The 20,945-nt window shown below is 30.3% G+C and overlaps 2 protein-coding genes and 1 pseudogene across 2 annotated transcripts; 2 read left to right on the top strand and 1 right to left on the bottom strand.

Moving 5' to 3' along the window:
• The first annotated feature begins 966 nt into the window (after positions 1 to 966).
• LOC123882430 (protein STRICTOSIDINE SYNTHASE-LIKE 7-like) lies at positions 967 to 8,315 on the top strand. The gene is made up of 4 exons (XM_045931287.1): positions 967 to 1,480; positions 5,199 to 5,506; positions 7,342 to 7,471; positions 7,778 to 8,315. The coding sequence occupies exons 1-4, from the start codon at positions 1,058 to 1,060 to the stop codon at positions 8,051 to 8,053; spliced, it is 1,137 nt and encodes a 378-aa protein (XP_045787243.1). The 5' UTR covers positions 967 to 1,057; the 3' UTR covers positions 8,054 to 8,315.
• A 3,056-nt stretch (positions 8,316 to 11,371) lies between these two features.
• LOC123922851 (pinin-like) lies at positions 11,372 to 13,143 on the bottom strand. Its single transcript, XM_045975525.1, has 2 exons — positions 12,660 to 13,143; positions 11,372 to 11,710 (listed from the first exon to the last, which is right to left on the bottom strand). Exons 1-2 carry the CDS (start codon positions 13,080 to 13,082, stop codon positions 11,372 to 11,374), a joined length of 762 nt encoding a protein of 253 aa, XP_045831481.1. The 5' UTR covers positions 13,083 to 13,143.
• A 1,282-nt stretch (positions 13,144 to 14,425) lies between these two features.
• Positions 14,426 to 16,288, top strand: LOC123922852 (annotated as a pseudogene).
• Positions 16,289 to 20,945: the final 4,657 nt, after the last annotated feature.

Here is a 20,945-nt window from a genome sequence, read left to right on the forward strand (position 1 = left end):
ACATGGTTGGTATTGGTTGACAGTGTAAATAATGGTTGTTTATTGAACGATTGTGCAAAATTATTTTACACCGTCAATGCATATCAATTAAATCATTTTTCTAATGGCATATTATAATCTATTCTTAATAATATTATACGGTATTGTATTCCACATCCAACTCGACTATATAGTTCTTCATTATTCATTAGTTGTACGATATCCCAATAATTACATTATATTATGATCAATGGGTAGAGTTTGGATTTTTTTTCTTTTTCAATTTTTCTTTTTGACAAACTTTTTATTTTCAATTTATTTCCATTCTACAGATCCAACACAACAGCTTATCAGTATGTATGTATGGTGATGACTACGTTAATAATTGAAGTGTTTATCCGATAATCAATCAATTAGAACAAATCATATTATTAAATTTGCATGTAATATACACAAAAATTTATAATTAATTTAAATTTCAGAAATTTTTAGGTCATCCTCACCTAAGCATTAATATTAGACACAAACAATTAAATAATTACAACTCATTAATTCTTTGGTACACATATTATGTAGATATGTACTGGTACATTTGTTGAGTGGATGATTCTGATTTATTTACAAATATAATTTATTAATTTTTCTATATTAAATACTCTTTGTGGATCAATCACAATTATCCCACTAAATCCTGTATCGGTACATATCCACATAATATGTGTACCGGAGTATTTATGTTTAATATATTAATGACTTGTAATAATTTAATCGATTGTAATGATTTAATTGGGTTCTTAAAAAAAATGATTTAATTGGTTATATTAGAAATAACTTAGTATAAGTTATTCTTATTTGTTGCCGGGTAAATAGTATTAATTAATACCCAAATTATCTTTAGAAAAAACCAGGACGTGTTTCATTACGTGTCCATATACCATTTGTTTTACTTAATTTATTATTACATCATTATCATGAAGCAAACATTACAATGAAATCAACGTTTTGTAGTATTATATATCACAAATATCAACTACTCTGAAACAAACCATCACCACTAAAACCTTACCATAGTTCCAAGATGTCAAACACAAACACAACAACAACTCAAACTAAGACATGGTTTTTCACACCTTTGGCAATAATTCTCCCGGTTATTGTTGCAGCAGCGGTTCTCTATCGGCTCGATCCTTTCGAACCGGTTCATCTGCCGGTCAACGAACTAAACCGATCATCTCCTTTAACAGCTCCTTTACGTAACGATCACATGCAATTAGGATCTGAAGAAGTTGCAAAGGGACAAGTTTTGGGACCTGAAGATTTTGTATATGACGCTGTTATGGGTGTAGTTTATACTAGTTGTGAAGATGGGTGGATTAAACGTGTCACCGTGAATGAATCGGTGGCTGACTCGGTTGTTGAGAATTGGATCAACACCGGTGGAAGGCCCCTTGGGCTAGCTTTTGATGGGAATGGTGATCTCATAGTTGCTGATGCAGATAAGGTAACTGTTTTTATTTTGGGGGCAAAGAAGGTAACCGCTTTTGATATAAATATTGGATTGGAAATATAAAAAATTTACTGAAAATGGAAAGCGTGAAAATCATTTCATTCTTCTAACCAAAAAAAAATTGTCTATTGTTAAATTGATTAACAAAAAAAAAAAGGTCAGAGATAGCATTCAATTAAAAAAAAGGAAAATGTTAAATAACGACCTCGATATACTATTTAAACATATTAAAAAAAAACATATAAATAAAAAAATTCTATATTGAAAATTGTACATTCAATATTAAATTTTATATTTTTGGTATGCTTGACTAAATGCTCCGGAGACACTGTTTAACATGAAAACAAATTAAAATTGAAGGTAGCAGAAATGGTTAGACTTCTGCCAGAGTACTAAGAGATATCCATGTTTCCTAAGCAGCTCGGATAAAGATTATTGAAGGAACTTATGAAGAAAAAAAAAACTAAAAACAAAACATATCTGTAATAAGTTTAATTAAAAAGAAGCTCACTCAATTGGAGAGGTGTTCCTGAAATCAATAAAATTGAATTAGTTTTGGATTCAGATATTTTTGTCAAATAGTCTTGGGGGCTAAAATTTTATTTTTAAGATATATAAGTGGGAGTATCAAAGTTTGAACTTTGGTCCTGCATAATACATATAATATTACTATTATAAATTAAATTATGCTTACGGGATTGGATCGAGACCTTTTTTTTTTTTGGTGATAATCGAGACCTTTTCTATAATCAACAAATAATTTAAATTAAATAGTCTTTGGTTGAACTTAATTTTGTTTTTTATGATAATTTGATATTATGAAGTCATTTGACTTATTAATTTTTAAAAAATTCTTAACATATAAATAAGGTATTTAAAACTGTTGCAAAGTTCACTTGCCACACACAAACCATCAACGGATTGTAACGCTTTCAACCGTTGCAAACTGCAATTTTGACTATCGTAAAGTGCTTATTTTCATGTAGTGCACGACAAAAAACAATAATACTAATAACTATATTAGCTGTTCTGCTGTGCCTATGTTTTGTTTTTTTGTTTTTTCTCCATTTTGTGTGGGTCTGAGATGTTCTGCTTCTATCTGCTGTATTGTGGGGCTTTTTGCCTAGCGTTTTGGTGTGTTTGAGGGTAATCCTCTTGTTGTAATGCTTCTTGCCTATTATGTACTTCTTGTACATAATTAAAAAAAAATAAAATTATATTAGCTGTTTAAAAAAAAAAAAAACAGTGAGATACCTGTCTTTTTTTTTTGTTGAAAGGCTACGTGACATGGACAGACCTGTTCAAGGCTTGGTATGGCCATAGTGACATCAACCCAGTTCAAATTTTTCTAAAAATAAAAAATAAAAATTTTATAAATAATTTTATGTTTTTTTTTTATACATATTCGTACAAATATTAATGTAAATATTAGTTTAGGGTTTATTATTGATAATTGTAAGTCTCTCGTATACATATTAGTTTAAGTGCAAAGAGACAAAGAACCACGGCTCCACCGAGTTTCCCCGGTAGCCTACCTGTGAAAACTACTAGGCGGGAAGGGATCTAGTCGAATTCAAGCAAAAGAATACGTCGAACCCATGCATGCTACAAGACAGCTTGTATTTCCGTCTGGTCCAATAATAGTGCAAATATTAGTTCATAGTCTATTATTGATGATTTCAAGTTTTTGGTTATACATAAATTATTATTTTAAGTTATATAGTTTAATTTTATAATCATCAACTTTGACTTTTTTGTCAAAATATAGTGGACCACTAATTGAATTTATAGAATTGGGTAAAATTAGCAATTAAACTAGCATATAAATATGACATAACATAAAAAAAAATTTAATTAATATTTAATTTTTCAAGTAAGATAATACGGTAAAATTGGAATAAAAATTAAATACGGATAAAATTAGAATAAAAATTAATAAGATATAAGCTGATTGAATTAAACAAGTGATATACATGATTTAACATATATTCAATAAATTAGTAGTTCTTTTTTTTTCGAATAGAAATTTTGTGGCTTTTTAGATATAGTTTGTTGGTTTATTTTTTTGAATAAATATTTTCCGGTTTGTTGTTTTTTTTTTTGATATACATGTTGTCTTAGTAGTAATTTCACATATTATTTATTGTTTAACTGAATTATTATTAGGATGAAAAAAAATTATAATGCCTATATTTTTTAACCCGACTAGAATTTATGGCTGGGTCCGTCCTGCTACGTGAGATACCTGTTAATCTTTTTTTTTTTATAAGGAGTTGCACTGTCTTCTTCTAAGACTTCCCTTGAGTATGAGTAATTTATACTCAAATGAAGGAAAATGATACAATAACCAAGCAAACAAAAGACTAAAAAAACTACGACCACCAAGAAACAACAATACATGTTACGTGCCGTCTGTTAATTTCAACACCACATGTTCATTTTGAATGTGTATTCACCAATCAAAATTAAGAAAAGTCCTTTTTGTTTAGAGAACTAGTATTAAGGAGTATTTTTTTTTTTTGTCCGGTATAGTGAAGTGGCTATAAATTTTTCAAACTTAAGGTGAATAAGTGTGGTGTCTAAGATTCGAATCTCAATCTGACCCCTACATAATAACGTTATTTACCACCTGAGCTAAACTTATGAGGACTACTAAAAAAATATCTCTAATCAAATAATAACTATGATAAAAATAACAATAATTTATGCCTACGAAAACTAGTACTAAGGAGTGTTTTTTTGTCAGGTACAGTTTAGTGATTATAAATTTCACCCTTAAGGTGAATAAGTGTCGTGTTTAAGATTTGAATCTCTGTCTGGCTCCTGCATAACATCAGTTATCAAGTGAGTTAAACTCATGGGGATTACTAACAAGTATCTTTTTTTTGGTAGAATACTAAAAAGTATTTTTAATCAAATAATAACTATGATAAAAATAACAATAATTTATGACTACATAGAGCAAGAATACCAAGTTTTTGAGTAATTTTTTCCTTTCAAATTTATTACTCTTCATGTAAACTTTAATTTACTATTTTATCACTTTTTTTGTTGCTTACAATGGAGTTAATGATCCAACCTACGACTTCTAGTATACTATCAAAATCTCTCACCGCTTGATCAAACCTTACTATTTTATCATTTTTATTTAATCAAATAACTATTTGTTTATTAAAAAATATATATGACATCAAGGTTTTAAATTGTGGTCCGCATCCGCAATTGCGGCCGCAGTATTGCTGATGCGGTAGTCACCGCAATTGCGGTGTGATCTTAATTCACGTGTACGGCCGCATCGGAAGTCGCATCACAACCGCATCGGAAGCCGCATCAGTTGTTTTCGGCGATGTTCCTTCAAATTTTCTCACCAAAAAGTAAAATTTATGATCTTCAAATCCTAATTTGTGTCAAATTAATTAAAAATCTTACTTTTAACAATCTCTCAACCGTGTATTTTAAATACATTCAAATTATTGTTTATAGAATAAACTAAGACTATGCAATGGTGGATAAATAATGTAGTTACATAGTAGTTTGATTTTATATAGCTTGCGAAATTTCAAAATGATTTCACGCCGCAACAACCGCATTGCACGTGCAGCAACCACAATGACCGCATTCGCAACAACTGCAACCGCAACCGCATCCGCAACCGCAACCGCAATTACATATTTGTGACCACTTGTCTAATGAATTATAATGATATATGCAGGGACTGTTAAGAGTAACAAGTGAAAAAGAAATTGAGGTACTTGCAACTGAGATTGATGGCTTAAAATTCAAATTAACAGATGGTGTTGATATAGCACATGATGGCACTATTTATTTCACTGATGCTTCACATAAATACTCAGTCAAGGATTCTCTCCTAGATATAATGGAAGGGAACCCTAATGGTAGGTTTTTGAGCTATAATCCAACAACAAAAAAGACAACACTATTAGCCAGTGACCTCTATTTTCCTAATGGCGTTGCAGTCTCACCAGATCAACATTTTGTGGTGTTTTGTGAAACTGTCTTGTAAGTTGTTTATAGCTTGCTTTTTCTTTGAGAATTTTTTAATTTTTGACCCCCTCAAAATCTAGAACTTAGTTATGATAAAAAAAAAAGGAGTAAATAAGATTTTAATCCATATAAATATAAATATCACAAATTTTATTTTTAGTTTCTATAAAAATAATGCACTATATTTTAAAGGAGGAAAAAAGATGAAATTTTTTATTTAGATATTTAAAAAGATTTTAGGCTTAAATATGCAAAAGGTCCCTGCACTTACGGGTCATTTGAATTTTAGTCCCTGTATTTTAAAATCCTTTCATTTTGCCACTGCACTTTCATTTTACTTTAAAAATGGTCCCCGGACCCATTTTTTTGTTGAAGTGGCACATTTTTTTATGATGTGTCAATTTTATTTTACTTTTAAAAAATTACTTATTTAAGGGTATTTTGATCGATTCACTGAAAAATTAAATGAGTCATCAACTCTAAAGTTCAGTCAACAGTGACAGATCAGCAAAAATGTGTCATTTCAACAAAAAAAAGGCCTGTGGGACCATTTTTAAAGTAAAATGAGAGTGCAGTGGCAAAATGAAATGTTTTTAAAATGCAGGAACTAAAACTCAAATGACTCATAAGTGCAGGGATCTTTTGCATATTTAACCCAAGATTTTAAAACAACGGTCTCCAAATATTTTTGTTATAGGGACTTAAATGTCTTTTACATTCATTTTAAATATATTTGGACACAGGTAGAGTGCCATGTCAACTTTGTCTCACTTCAACAATATTAAAAAAACAATTGTGGGAATTATCTTCCTCCACGTTTCTTTTCTTCCTCTTGAAATTCTATTTCTGCCCTTGCGAAAAAATATTGAACATATTTTTAGAAAAAAATTTACCACTAAAAATAATATTTGAACTAGTAAAACTTTAAAATAATATGCTTCATAATTTTTTTGCTTTTTTACAATTGTGTACAAGATTGACAAAGCACACTTAACTTTAAGGGGCTAAATGTTACTTCTTCTTTTTCCTCATGAACTAAAGTAGGTATTATGCTTTTTTTTTAGGGACCAAAATGACACTTAACTCTTTATTTTTTTTTTTTCCATTTTAAATTACAAAATTGTAATCTTATTTTCAAGTAGGGACGGATACAGAAATCAATCACACGGGGGGCCGAATTTCTTTTTTTAATAATAAATAATAGAGTTGAATATTTTTTTGTCCTTATAAAATAACGAGTTTTTATGTTTAGTCCTATTAAATTTTAACTGAAAATATCCTTTAAAATCTTGTATTTTGGTAAGAATAGTCCCTATTTTCAAATATTTTTACAAAAAATTGATACTTTTAGTCCTCAAAATAATTGCTATTAAATACTAATATGGGCTAAAAGTAAAATTTTTGAAGGACAAAATTTAAAAACTTTTAATTTTATAAAGACAAAAAATATATTTTACTCAAAATTATAAGATAAAATCACAATATATTTATTTAGAAACACCTAAAACAAGAGTGAGTAAATTAAGATGTGTCATTAGCAACTCATATACATTAAAAGTTATACATATTAATATATGCGGGGGGGTGTTGCAGCCCCTGCTTTTCAAGCCATTTTATGTTTTCAAAGATTTAGATAGAAAACACTAAAAATAGTTTATTTTACTATACAATTAATTCTTGAAAATTAAATAAAATAAAACTAAAAAGCAAAATTTCATATTAATTTTAAAAATGAAATAGAAAACATCTTCTCAAATAATTATTTCCATCAAATTAAGGGATGTGTCATTTTATGCATACTTCTGAATGTTGTTGGATAGTATTTCATTGTATGAACTAATGTTTTGCAGGATGAATTGCAAGAAATATTACATAGAGGGTCCAAAAAAAGGAAGCATTGAAAAGTTTTGTGACCTCCCTGGCATGCCTGATAACATTCATTATGATGGACAAGGACATTATTTAATAGGAATAGCCACGGTATAATTCAAGTCTCTTTTCATTTTATTTTTTTACTATTTATTAAAGATATCAAAACTTATATTTGTACACAAAATTTTAACACCATATATCCAACACAATATAAAATACATTTGAAAAAAAGTCATAAATAGTATTTTTAAATCATCAACTCATAACACATTAGTTGCTAACAAAAACTCAAATATTTCATATTAATTTCAAAACTTATTTAATATATTTAATTTTTTAACTACTGCCTCAAGGCACTAGTTAATTAGCATTTTCTAATATTAATGCTAATGTTTTTGCTTGTGGATTTGGCAGGCTTCTTCTCCTGAACTGGATATATTACTTAAATACCCCTTCATTAGGAAGGTTTTGGCACTTATCACAAAACATGTATCAAGTCTGAATGTGGCAAAGAATGGAGGAATTATCACTGTGGATTTGGAAGGAAAACCAACTTCACACTATTATGATCCCAAATTATCATTGACCGCTGGGATTAAGATTGGGAATCACATATATTGTGGCTCTATTCTATACTCTTTTATAATACGTCTTGATATTGAAAAGTACCCTGCTCTCCCCCACAATTAATTAAACAAAAAATAGATTATCATAAGGTTATATTATGGTATACAAATAGATTTTAAGTTTCTGTATAGACTCATGGTGGTGTCATCAATGAAATATACCATTGGTTGGGAACTGATACTATTCTGAGCAATGTTGGATGGACTCATTTTGTAGCATTTGGTGATTTTCTAAAGCATAGCAGGTTAAAGAAAGTGAAACAACTTATTTGATGTGCAACTACATTGGTCCTTAAGAAACTATGTTATTTTTAGAGGAGCTTCAATTAATCTATGCAATCTGTTGGCAAATATATCAAGCTTTATTCTTGGTTTTGGTTCATTAGTAGGAGCGGAAAAAACTTATGTCATGCTTTTTTCGATTGGTGTACTAATCATTTAGCTTATTTAGAAAATCTATAAATCTCTATTGTAAGGGTTGAAGTATCCCTAATACTCCCTTAGGGTGCGTTTGTTTCATGGTTACAAAAATTAATCCCAGGAACAACTTTCCCTAGCATGACTTTCCAAGGAATAAATTTTTCAAAAAAGTGTTTGGATAGCATTATTAATTCCCAGGAATCTTTTATTTAATTTTTCTTAAAATAATTAATATATTTTATTTTTGAAAAAAAAAATGAAAGAAAGAGGGAACATTATGTGAAATCGTGGGTAGATAGTGGTGTAGGCTGGTAGTTTTATACATAACTGATTTTGTTCCTTGGGAATAAAATATTCCTGCCTCTATTAGAAGGGATTAATAATCCTGGCAACGTGGGACAAAACCATTTCCCTGGAATAATTATTTCCTTGGAACTATTGTTGGTTCCATTTTAACAAACACGGATAATTTTATTTCCAGCCTTAGATTTCCAGGAATATGTTTAGAATCCATGAAACAAACACACCCTTATATTTATATACAACTATTGATTATAAAAAAAATGATGTTGGTATGTATACAACTATTCTCAAGTTTTATTTTGATTCGAAAGAGTCGTTACTGCTTGTTGCCATTTGTTGCAGTTTGTTGATGCTGCTTGAACATATTTCCGTGTTGATAGTCGGTTCATTCATCGGTTAATTTATACACCTCTAATTGACACTCATAAATGTCCACATATACATGCTTATTTTTCTATATATATTATTATGAGAGTATGGTAGATAATGATGACTTTTGGAGGTATCAATCTTGTTGAGATGTCCAAAATATTTTACTCTAACGGTTGAAAAAAATTAAATTCATAGATTATTTAGTTAACTAATTTTTACATTTTTGTTGTGCAGAATAATAATATTAATGTATAGGGGCTTTTGAGAGTGACGAGAAGAGGGGAAGGAAATAAATGGTAAATTCTAGCAAATGAAAATAATGGATAAAAATTAAATTTAATACAATTTATTTCACAGACGCTACGTACAAATACAATTTGAAGGATTTCTAGTTTTCTACTATGATAACGTGGAAGGTGACCCTCATGGTAAATTCATGAGCTATAAGCAACTAAAGGGGTAACATTGCTTGCCATTACGTAACCTCTACTTTCCTAATGCATTTGCAGATGCACTAGGTCAAAAATGTTGTTTTTCTCTTACTAAACCAATGCTGTCGAATTTGAGGTACATTACATAATTTAAAAGGTGTATATGTAAATTCACAAAGTTTGACGAAATTACACTAATGGCGTGATTTGATGTTAAAGATTTAAAGTGTAATTTTTGCAAAAATAGTTGGTCTAAGTTGACTATGATTTTGATAAGTTGAAGTTGTTGAACACCTAGTTACCGATGAAGTTACTTGTGCAAGAAGTGACTGGTGCATTGTAACTACAGTGTGCTTTAGGTAGATTAGTTCTTCCTTATGCCTAGCTGGCATAGTTTGTTAGGATTCTGTTAGTTTGTTAGAGCTTAGAAGCTAGTATATAAGCTTGCTTGTAACTGAATTCTTATTCATTCATTCAATAATCAAAGTTAAGTTTTCTTTATTCTCTCTTTTCCTCACAATATTGAGTTTGTTTCTCTTTACCATCCATAACTTCATGATGGTATCAGAGCTCTTCTGAGCTCTGTTGCGCATCGCTTTCTCTTTGTCATGGCTCGTGGTGGTCATAGCAACACCGCTAGTGGTTCTACTATCGTGCTTTACTCTGATCCGTCCAATAATCCTGGTGACATTTACTATGTGCATCCTTCTGATGGTCCTGACAGTATCTCAGTGAAGTCTGTTCTTACGCATTCCAATTATCAAGTTTGGGCTCGATCTATGCGAGGAGCACTTGGAGGTAAGAACAAATTCGAGTTTGTTGACGGTTCTATTGAAGTTCCTACTGAGTTTGATCCCAATTTCAAAGCTTGGAATCGTTGTAACAACTTGATCCATTCTTAGATCCTCAATTCAGTTGAAGATTCAATTGCTCAAAGCGTTATTTTTCATGAAAATGCTTTGGATGTTTGGAACGAACTCAAAGAAAGGTTCTCAAGGTTATTACATTCGTACCTCTGAACTTCAATGTGAAATTTTTTTCGCTTAAGCAAGAATCTCTGTTTCTGAGTTTTTCACTGCACTTAAGTCGTTATGGGAAGAGCTTGAGACCTACTTTCCTACACCTGTTTGTTCATGCCCTATGAGGTGCATATGTGAATCTGGAGTTCGCAATTCCAAGAATCAACACGAAGTGACGCGTTCAATTCATTTTCCCACAGGCTTGAATGAGCAATTTGATCCTGTGAGCGCTCAAATATTGCTTATGAATCCTTTACCAACTATTAACAAGATTTTTTGATTGGTTATTCAATATGAAAGACAGAATAATTCGACTCATTTGGATGAATCCAAAGTGCGTGTTAATGCTAGTGACTCACGCAGAGGCCAAGGGCGTGGACGTGGTTCAAGTCACTCTTCCTTTGCTCAAGGAGGCAATAGGTCGAACAGTTTCAGTGCAAAGAACAATGAATGTTCTTATTGTGGTAAAACTAATCATGTAGTTGAAAATTGTTATAGGAAACATGGTTTTCCTCCTCACTATGGACGTTCTACTACTGCAAACAATGCATCACTTGAATCTTTCGAAGAGAGGGAAGATATTGATGATACAAAGAGTGTTAAAGGCAATAGTAGCAATGATGCTTTTGGCTTCACTAAGGACCAGTATAATTTACTCAATCTCGTGCAAGCTTCAAATGCAAGTACTTCTAACAATGCTATTACTTCAAGCAAAGTTAACACAGTGAGTGGTCATGTTGCTTCAGGTACAACTAAGCTTCTTACTCTTTTAACAGTTCAGCTTTTGGTTCATGGATAGTTGACTCAGGTGCTAAACAAATTTAGAGTTAAACAATATTATATAATAAATTCATAGGGAGATTGTCTTGCATGGTTTCCTTTCATATTAGCCATAATAAAAGCAAATTGTTCTTTCAACTTATCAAATTCAGCAACTTTTGTTTTTAGCGCTTCAACTTCAGCAACTTGTGTAGTTAGCGCATCAATTTCTCTTTGCATCTTGCCTATTTGTGCATCCGCAACTGATGTTGAATGACGAGAACTATGTCCAAAAATCTGAGATAGTGTTACACCAAGTCCTACTCCTCGAATATACCCATTATGCTCTTTCCCAAACACTTTCACAAAAGATTGATTCACCGAATTCGATGCACGAATTTCTTTTTGTAACTCTTCCTGCAAATAATATTAATACAAAGGAAAAACAGAGAAAAGTTCTTCTCTTATATTTCATATAACAAACACTGTCATATGAATCTTAACATCACTAAAATCTCTAAATATTTGATCAAGTGAGAATGAGTTAATCATCATAAAACTACCAAATGAAAACAAGTGCTAATTATAAGTGCTTTCATAGTGTGACTCATGCAACAAGTGCTAATTATTCATTAGTTTACTGCTTCTCATAACAGACACTGCTAGCTGCAGATTTCACATCATTAACAAGAAATTTCTTACATTTTTTTTTCGAGCCTCATCATTAACATATGCCCCGTTCCGCTTCTTGTGAGAGACTTCATACATGTCCCCTCTGTTGTAGGTCCGTCCATCTCGTCTTTCCTAAATTATTGCACCATATAATTAAATTAACTATACAATGTAATAATTTTCTAATAATGATACAATGTAATAATTTAATTGTATACCATATCATCCCTTGTTCTTGCCAATGACTTTCGGCCTAACATGTGGGGAATACATTGCTTTTGGCGGTTCTTCGCAATTTGATCTGCTTTCCTCTATATTAGACAATGATCAATAAATCAAAAAACTAAACTTAAGAACAAAGTATAAAATAATTCAAATTATTGATATTACCATAGTGTCTGGATGCAATCTATATTCCAAATACATTGCCCAATGATCTTTTGTAACTTCACCCGGGAAATTCTCTATGTTTTGTTCAACACTAAGAGACCAATCATAATATTTGTTGAATAAAAAAGACCGGTACTCCTTCCACTTTTTCCCCACACTTGAATAAATATACTATTGATGATCTTGATCATTGACAATAAATTTTGCCTTCAACGCAAACAAATTTAAAGAATGTTACTAAACTTAACTTAAGTATAACTAAAATATAAGAATGTTACTAAACTTAACACATTTCAGTTTATACCTCTATGTTTTTCTCATAAACCAAATCTTTCTTTGTTGTAGTAACTTTAGGCCATTTTGGATACATGATAGGAAATAAATCATCATTACTCGCAAGAAAGCCCAAATAGCCTGCTAATAATCCAACTGACTCTCCCACTGCCTGCCTTTCAACATTCCAATTTGCTAGCACCTTAAATCCCACTTCGTTTGGGATTAAGTCTCGCACTTGTAAATGATGAAGTTGAGGGGGAGATTGAGGTTGTTGATGTTGGGGTTGAAGTTGAGGGGATTGATCTCGAGGTGGAGGTTGAGTGAGAGGTTGAGGTTGTTGATGTTGGGGTTGAAGTGGAGGGGGTGGTTGAGGGGGTTGATCTTGAGGTGGAGGTTGAGTGGGAGGTTGAGGTTGTATACGATAATTACGTCTTCTTGTTGAGGTAGACATACCTACAATCAATTGTCAAAACCACAGATACAAATTGAATAGATAAGATCTGTAAAATTCACATATCAATTATTCACATATCTATAGAGTAATCGTCAACCTTGCTTAAAAAAAATGAAAGAGTAATGGTCAACTAAATAAATAAGTTAGTTTATAAGTAGCAATTTAGCAATTTTATAAGTGGTATAATCGTTGAAGTGACGTCTTGACCTAAAAGATCAAATGATATGATATATAAACAAAAAAAATTCTTATAAATTTGAGGATATTCCTTTTTTTATTAATCATTTTTTAGAGGATCTGTAAACTAAGAAATATCATTAGACCATTCAATTAATTTGATATTTTACTGTTTACTTCGTTACCTAGAAATAAAAGTCCAATTCCTCAACATCTTGTTCATTCGAAACAAAATATTTTCTTTCCATCCTAGCATCATTGCAAGAGCATTCTACCGACTTTCTATAAAGGGTTGCAAGGGTCTTACATAATCACGTACTTAAAAAATCGACAAAAAAAAATAGATAAAGTCAATGCACCTTATTAGAATAACAAAACTAGTATCTACCTTATCATATATAATCTACTTATTCATTTATTTTTATTATTTTTTATTTTATGTGAAATAATTTTAAATAACACTTAATTAGGGACAAATGGAATAATATTTTATTAGGCTAATCATTCTATGTATCTACTTGGCCAGTTGACATTGTACTTATCTTGTCTGCTTAATTAACAGGGGCGTCTCCGAGTTTTAGGAGGCTTTGTGCAAAATATAAAAGTGGTCCCTTAATAAAAAAAATAAAAAAAATTATTGATTTAAATTGCATATAATATAAAAAAAAAATTCTTGTAAACATATAAATTATCAATATTAAATCTTACATTAAATTAAATGGAACAAGAAATACAAAATAATTATCTTTGAATATAACGTCAAAAAGGAACATCATAATCTAAGATTAAATTTTATGCAAAGATTAAAATGGACTAGAACTATATTTACGAGTATAGATAACTAATATATTGATACTCATGATATTTATGAACATTAACAATATATAACTATTATTTTAGGGCCTAAAAATTAATCTATTAATATACATCTGATATTTTATAGGTATAAATAATATATAAGTAATATTATAGGACCTCAAAATTTTGAGTTGAGGCCCTCAAAATTTTGAGGCCCTATGCCGTCGCACACCTCGCACATGCATGCGAGCCTCCTATGTTAATTAAATTTACCAATTTATCCCATGCTATAAAAGGCCACAAACCATCACATTTGTACAAAGAAACAAAGTTTTTATGTTAGAATTTTGGAAAACTTAATTGAGATGGAGAATAACACAAATAATAATACTACTTAAACCACAACTAGCCAACCCTCAAGCTCAATAGTTTCAAGAACTGTCATTTTACTTTTGAGGGTGTTGACTTTTGTGTTTCTTCTCATTGCTCTCATACTCATTGTCTCAACAACGGCAAATGAAGATCCAGATTATGACGAATTTGAAATTAAGCTCAAAGACGTCCATGCTTTTCGGTGAGCATTGTATTTATATATCTACATCATCAGTTATAAAAGAAGAAACAAAGCCCTTTAAAAAAAAAGAAACAAAATTATTGGATCAAATAATTAATATAGAATCAGATAAGATATAGTAGTTTTGTTCTTTTTTCTATATTAACAATCTACGATTTTGAAAATGTAGATACATGATCTGGACAATAGCAATTGGGTTTGTATACAATTTTATACAAATGGTACTCTCAGTTTGTACTGTTGTATCGGGAAATCGTGTATTAAATGGTGATGGAGGCTGTAAGTTTGATTTTTATGGTGATAAGGTACATCTATACATTCCATATATAATAAGTACTCCTTCCGATCCTTTTTATAAGAAACACTTTGGAAAAAAAAATTGGTCCTTTTTATAAGAAACTTTGACCAATTTTCAAATGTTTTAAATATTCAATTTCACTTATGCGCTTATTTATTATGAAAAAGAATTTAAAAATAAGTAAGTTAGTTGAATAAAGAGTAATTAAATAAGGGTATACATTGAATAAATTTAAATTTACAAGAGTATTAAATGAAAATAACTATGTTAAGTATGTTTCCTTGGTCTGTGTAATTTTTTCAAAGTGTTTCTTATAAAAAGGACCGGAGGGAGTAATATTTTTTATATTTTGATGAGTTTAATTTCTATCTATGAAGCTCTAATATTTCAAAAATGGTGAAATATCGTGCCCGACACGTATTTGATATTGATATATGTCCCGATACTCGTATCGGAGAAGTATCGGATAATTAATATTATTCTTTTAAAAGAAAACGACTGATACATGTTAGATACTTCTCTGATACGCATATTAGAGAAGCATCGAGTAATTAATGTTCTTTGATGATGAAAATGGAGAGAGGATACTGGTACAATCCGTGTTTTCTCTTAAGTAGTGAATGTTAGAGTATGATATTTTTTATGGATAGTCAACTACTCCCTCAGTCCTATATTACAGGGAAAAAACTACATTTTTTTCCCCAATTTATAAGAAAATTTTTTTTTTTCAAGAATGTTTTTTCTTTATTCTCATAAAATTAAATGCAAATTGCATTTAAATTTTTCTCTCTCCTCTCTTCTCAATAAACAACCATCAATAAAAATTATTTTTACATTTTGCCATGCAATTTATTCCAAGAAAAACACACAAAAATATATTTCAAATTATCATTTTTATTTTTTCTTAATAAGTGTGTTTTTTTCCTTATCACCATTTGGTTTTGAGTTTGATCCTTGGACGGTGCGTATAGAGAAGCATTTGTTGGAATAAATCAACCCTTAAATGAATTTCAGTTACCTCAAACGGATTAGCCTCTGCAGCTGTGCGTGGAGGATATTTTTGTTTTACAAAAAAAGAAGTGATTTTACCTCAATATATTGTTGTCATTTCTAGCTACATTTGATTTCTTATGTTTTCTTGGACAGATAATATCATATCTTTTACTTTCTGGTTCAGCTGCTGGATTTGGTGCCTCAAAAGATCTTGATAGATTCTACAAAGAAGAACTAGAACATCCCTTAAACTCATTCTTCAGACAGGCTAATGCCTCAGCTAGTCTTCTTTTATTTGGATTCATAGCCACAGCCATGGCAGCAATTTTCACCTCATTTGCTTTACCAAAGAAAGCTAAATAACATCAATTTTCAATTCAAAAAATTCAAGAAATAAATGAAAGGTCGCTACAATTTTGGGAGGCAAATTTGCTATTCACTCATTCAAATTTTTTATGAAAATCAAATCTTTTTTCCATAAAATTGCAGATTATCAATCTTTTCATCCCCTGCCAATAGTAGTAACACAATGTCATTTTCTTTGAATGGTCTAACAGTGATCCTTGATGGATTCAGGGCCGTGTATATATATATATATATATATATATATATATATATATATATATATATATATATATGTGAGAGAGATCATTGCGAAACACATACCTATATCCACCTCATTGATGTCAACAAAGATGCATCAACATTGCATTTATAATTTTACCAAGTTGAGAGTTACGCGAACACAAATTTTGTCTTTGTTGAACTTGTTGAGCTGCACATAATTAACTCCTAAAAAATTGAGACTCTCCTAATTTCTTCATAGATTATTGAATTTTCATTCTACTTAAGTTAAAAGTTACACTCTCCTCTCTTGATTACTCTCATAATTAACGGCATTTAAAAAAATACAAAAACCGTTAATTTTGATGTATCTCAATAACATATCAAATGATTTTGGATTTATTTGAAATTTTACACAAATGATCTATATGATGTAAACTTTCAATCCAACGGTGGATTTTATAAAATTTATATCGGTTAAAACGTTATTGAGAGGTGTAACATTTGGTGTCAAACTAGTTGGTGTCAACGGATCCTGAGTCATTTTACTTATAATTATCTCGAAAAATAACATATAACAACCATATATCTGTTAGAATATTTTCTAATATTTTGTGGGCTGCAATCAATTGTGGCTTTTGATATTAATAAAAAACGGGTTGATGTTGTTGTGATCCATTTGATGATGCTTAAGCCCGATAATTGTGATCAGTAATAATGGGCTTGAACACTAATTCTGATTTGTGTAGAAATAAAGTGTAGGCCCAACTCTAGGGTCCATGATGGGTGGTACTTGGTTGAGATCTTTTATATATAAGATTGGCTAGGTCCCCTTTGCCGTCACGCACAAACACAGTAAGCTCATTTGTGGTTTTACCCATCAAAGACCTCAAAGATCGGAGCAAGTGATAGGCAAAGGAAGACCTTGTCTAACACATTGGTGGTTCCGATATCGGCGCTTTCGGTAACGATGTTTTGTGATTATGATTATCAAGTAAGTGTGTTCTAATTTTATATAATATATCGATCTCTAAATTATTAATTATTACACGTGGTTTCAGAGCTTGTTATTATATGATTTAGAACCCTAGCCTAATTTTTTAATCGTGAATCGCTATAGCCAATTTATATTTGATTTTTGAGAATGTTTGTAAGCTGTATTTGTTTATTATTCGATAAATTGAAGGGATTGTCTGATTTCGCTCCACGAATTTTTAACTAATCAATAATATGGGACATTTGATTAATTTGACTAATATATGTATAAAGAGTTTTAAATCAAATGTGTGATGCGTATATAAATTGGCTATTGTACACCTTTATCTTCTGTTTATACAAGATTGTACAAATAAATCATTGATTTTGTTTGTGGTCTTGTAAATCGAGATTGACACCTTTGGATTCAAATTGATCTGTGTACGTTATTCGAATTTTAGCTATTCACAAACTTTGGTTTGTTGCTTTTATGCAATCGAACTGCCGTGTATGTTAACAATTTTCCAGCGATTTTGTTGGTAGTGTTATTTTTTGTTTGTTTGCTGGAATCAAATGAATGAAATTTTCGTAGGTTCTGTAAACAATTGTTTAAGATACGAGAATTATGGCCATGATTGTGTTGTCTTATTATAATCTCAAAATTTATTTAGAAGGCGGAACTTGGTTAGGAACTTGAAAATTAGTTTACTTATTTTCTCTTTGAAAATCAAGATCCTATGTTCTGCCATATTTCTTAAGAGGTCATTTAGGGATTTTATTTAACCCTTAAGATGCGATTGACCCCTCCAAAATCATAAATTTTATTTGAGATTGTTCTCTTTAAATGATAGTATCGCATTCCACACTTTTGAACCGAATTATATAATATGTTATATGTTATTATTACTTTAACCTTTCAGTTCAAATGATATGATTCCGACTTCTATAGTGTATAGTGATACTTTTGTTTGGGGTTTTAGCAAGTAACCCTGTATACTAATTGTTAAGTTAATTTGGAATTTGGGATTACTCTCCAATATTGTGTTTTCAAGAGAAATATCCATGTACTCAGTTATCTTTTATGAAAGAAATTTGCAATAAATTGACAATTACCATGATGATTCTTGCGGGATTAAAATGATACTCCAAATACATTTGCCAGTTTATTTATTCTCTAAACTTACGGATTCAATTTGGACTATTATAGTGTTGTTTGATTTTGACACATTAGTGGTTCGTTTGTTTCCTTAATTTTTGGAATGTTAATTCTCCCACTATAAATATGCAATTGTATTTAAAAGTGATATTATTTTCCATAATATTCTAAAATTAGAAACTCTAATTAATTGATTTCATGTTATATACTCCAATTTTTAAAATTTTACTCTATTTAGTGGGAGTATTTCAAGTTTAATATATTGAGAATTCTATTCTAGAAAAATATAAATTTAGTGTGACATTGTTTGACATGTCCATGGTGTGATAGAGAAGATAGTTGAATATCTGCTTAAATATTTTTAAAAGTCTTGAATTGACAATTCAACTACAATTCTCTATCAAGTGGGAGAGTTTTACATGTCAACTATTTATAAATGTTTATAGAGAATTATATTGAGGAGTCCTATGTTATTTATAAAAGTTCGGGACTATTAATTTGTTTTATATCCTCAATGGAATTAAAATTGAAGTCTCTTATTTTTCCGCTGCATAAATTATTTATTTATTAGATTGAGTTGACTGTTTCACACTAATATGAGTTGATTGTTTAACAGTAATGAGCTCTCTCCCTAAATAATAGCACATAATATATTAATATTTTTTGTGCTTTTCTAATACCACTATGAATTATGAATAAACGACATGTTCAGAATGCAAATTAAAATAATGAGTGACCAGATTAGATGCATTTAAATGATGCATATTTTTACTGAGTCGTATTTTGACAAGAGACAAGAGATAATGATTCTTATGCAAGAGATTTCATGCATTGATATAGGCCGTTACCATCAAATTGGGACCGCTTATATTATTGATTTGATGAAATTTTCTTTGTAGCATGAGGAATGTTTTTTAATTGTGACATGTGATTTTCTGCCTAAAGGTGATGATTATATGTTATAATTAAAAATTAATTTAAGATGAAGTTATTTGACGATGTATTGATCGGAGGAATTTGTCTGCCTAAAGGTGACAAATCTCAAAGTTCAATGTATACTCATTGATTAACTCATCTGAGGTTTTGACTGAGGATTTGACCTTAGTTTGTACATTCTGCCCAAAGGTGATTGTACTATTATATTGGCCTCGTTGTGATAGCTTCTTGATTTTGAGCTATATCTTGTCCTTGAGATAATTGACTCATGAGGTTTTTACTGAGACATTGATCTTAGTTTGTGCATTCTGCCCAAAGGTGACTGCACTATTATATTGGTCTCTTATGATAATACTAATGCATTCTGGTTTTGTTTCAAGTATGAATGTCTCCACATATAATTGTTATGCTTCCATCAAAATTTTGAACATCATAAAATTATAAGAAATGGAACCAAGATTTGGAGAATAAGCCTATGATTAATGCGGAGAGCACATCTGAATAAATGATACAATTGGGTAAGTGGGAGAGAATTGACTACTTGATTGTCACATTGATCTTGTTAAAAATTTTATATTAGTTGATCCCTTAATCAAGAAACTTAGGTCCATTGTTTTCAAGAGTAACATTGCAAACACTGACATTGTGAGTTCTTTACATATGTTTGATTAGTGAGAGTTTGAAAAGAATTTTTGAACAAGTGATCGATAATTAAGATTTTCATATGCTTGATTAGTGGGAGTTTGAAAAGAACATTTGATCAAGATTCTTTTGATATGCTTGATCAGTGGGAGTTTAAATTTAATATTAACTCATTTATAATGTTTGATTTATTTTTATCAAATATAAATAAATAGATAAGGTTGTTCCTGTCAATCTGTCACTGTTGGTTTGTTTTAATTGCTATCATATAAGAGTAAAACATGTTCATCCTTCTCTTTTACGTACATAATTTTTATAGTCTATTAAGTATAAGATTTTTATTCTATACTTTTGCCTTATTGCCTTAATTTTTACATACAATTTGATATGAATGAATTCCAGCTTTGTATAATTTTCTGAGTCTCAATTTTGGTTTGATTTGTTTGGCTAATTTGTTGCGGAGATCAAAAGCTTGTTGACTTAAACTGAGCCTATGTGATTTTGTGAATGTGTGGATTTACAAAATATGGGTATATTCATTCACATGTTCCTTTCTTTAGCTGGAAGCTTTGGTTACTGTTATTCATTTTAAAATAACCATGCATCATGGTTTGTTGGAGATATATATTAGAGACTTATCTACCTAAATAATTCAAAAATAATTCAAGTTTTCATATATGATGGATTGGGTTTTTGAGTCAATCCAAAATTTTGATTCAGGCTTTAGTTTATGCAATATGATGGATT

This window comes from Trifolium pratense, linkage group LG4, assembly GCF_020283565.1.
Source record: "Trifolium pratense cultivar HEN17-A07 linkage group LG4, ARS_RC_1.1, whole genome shotgun sequence".
NCBI lineage: Eukaryota > Viridiplantae > Streptophyta > Magnoliopsida > Fabales > Fabaceae > Trifolium > Trifolium pratense.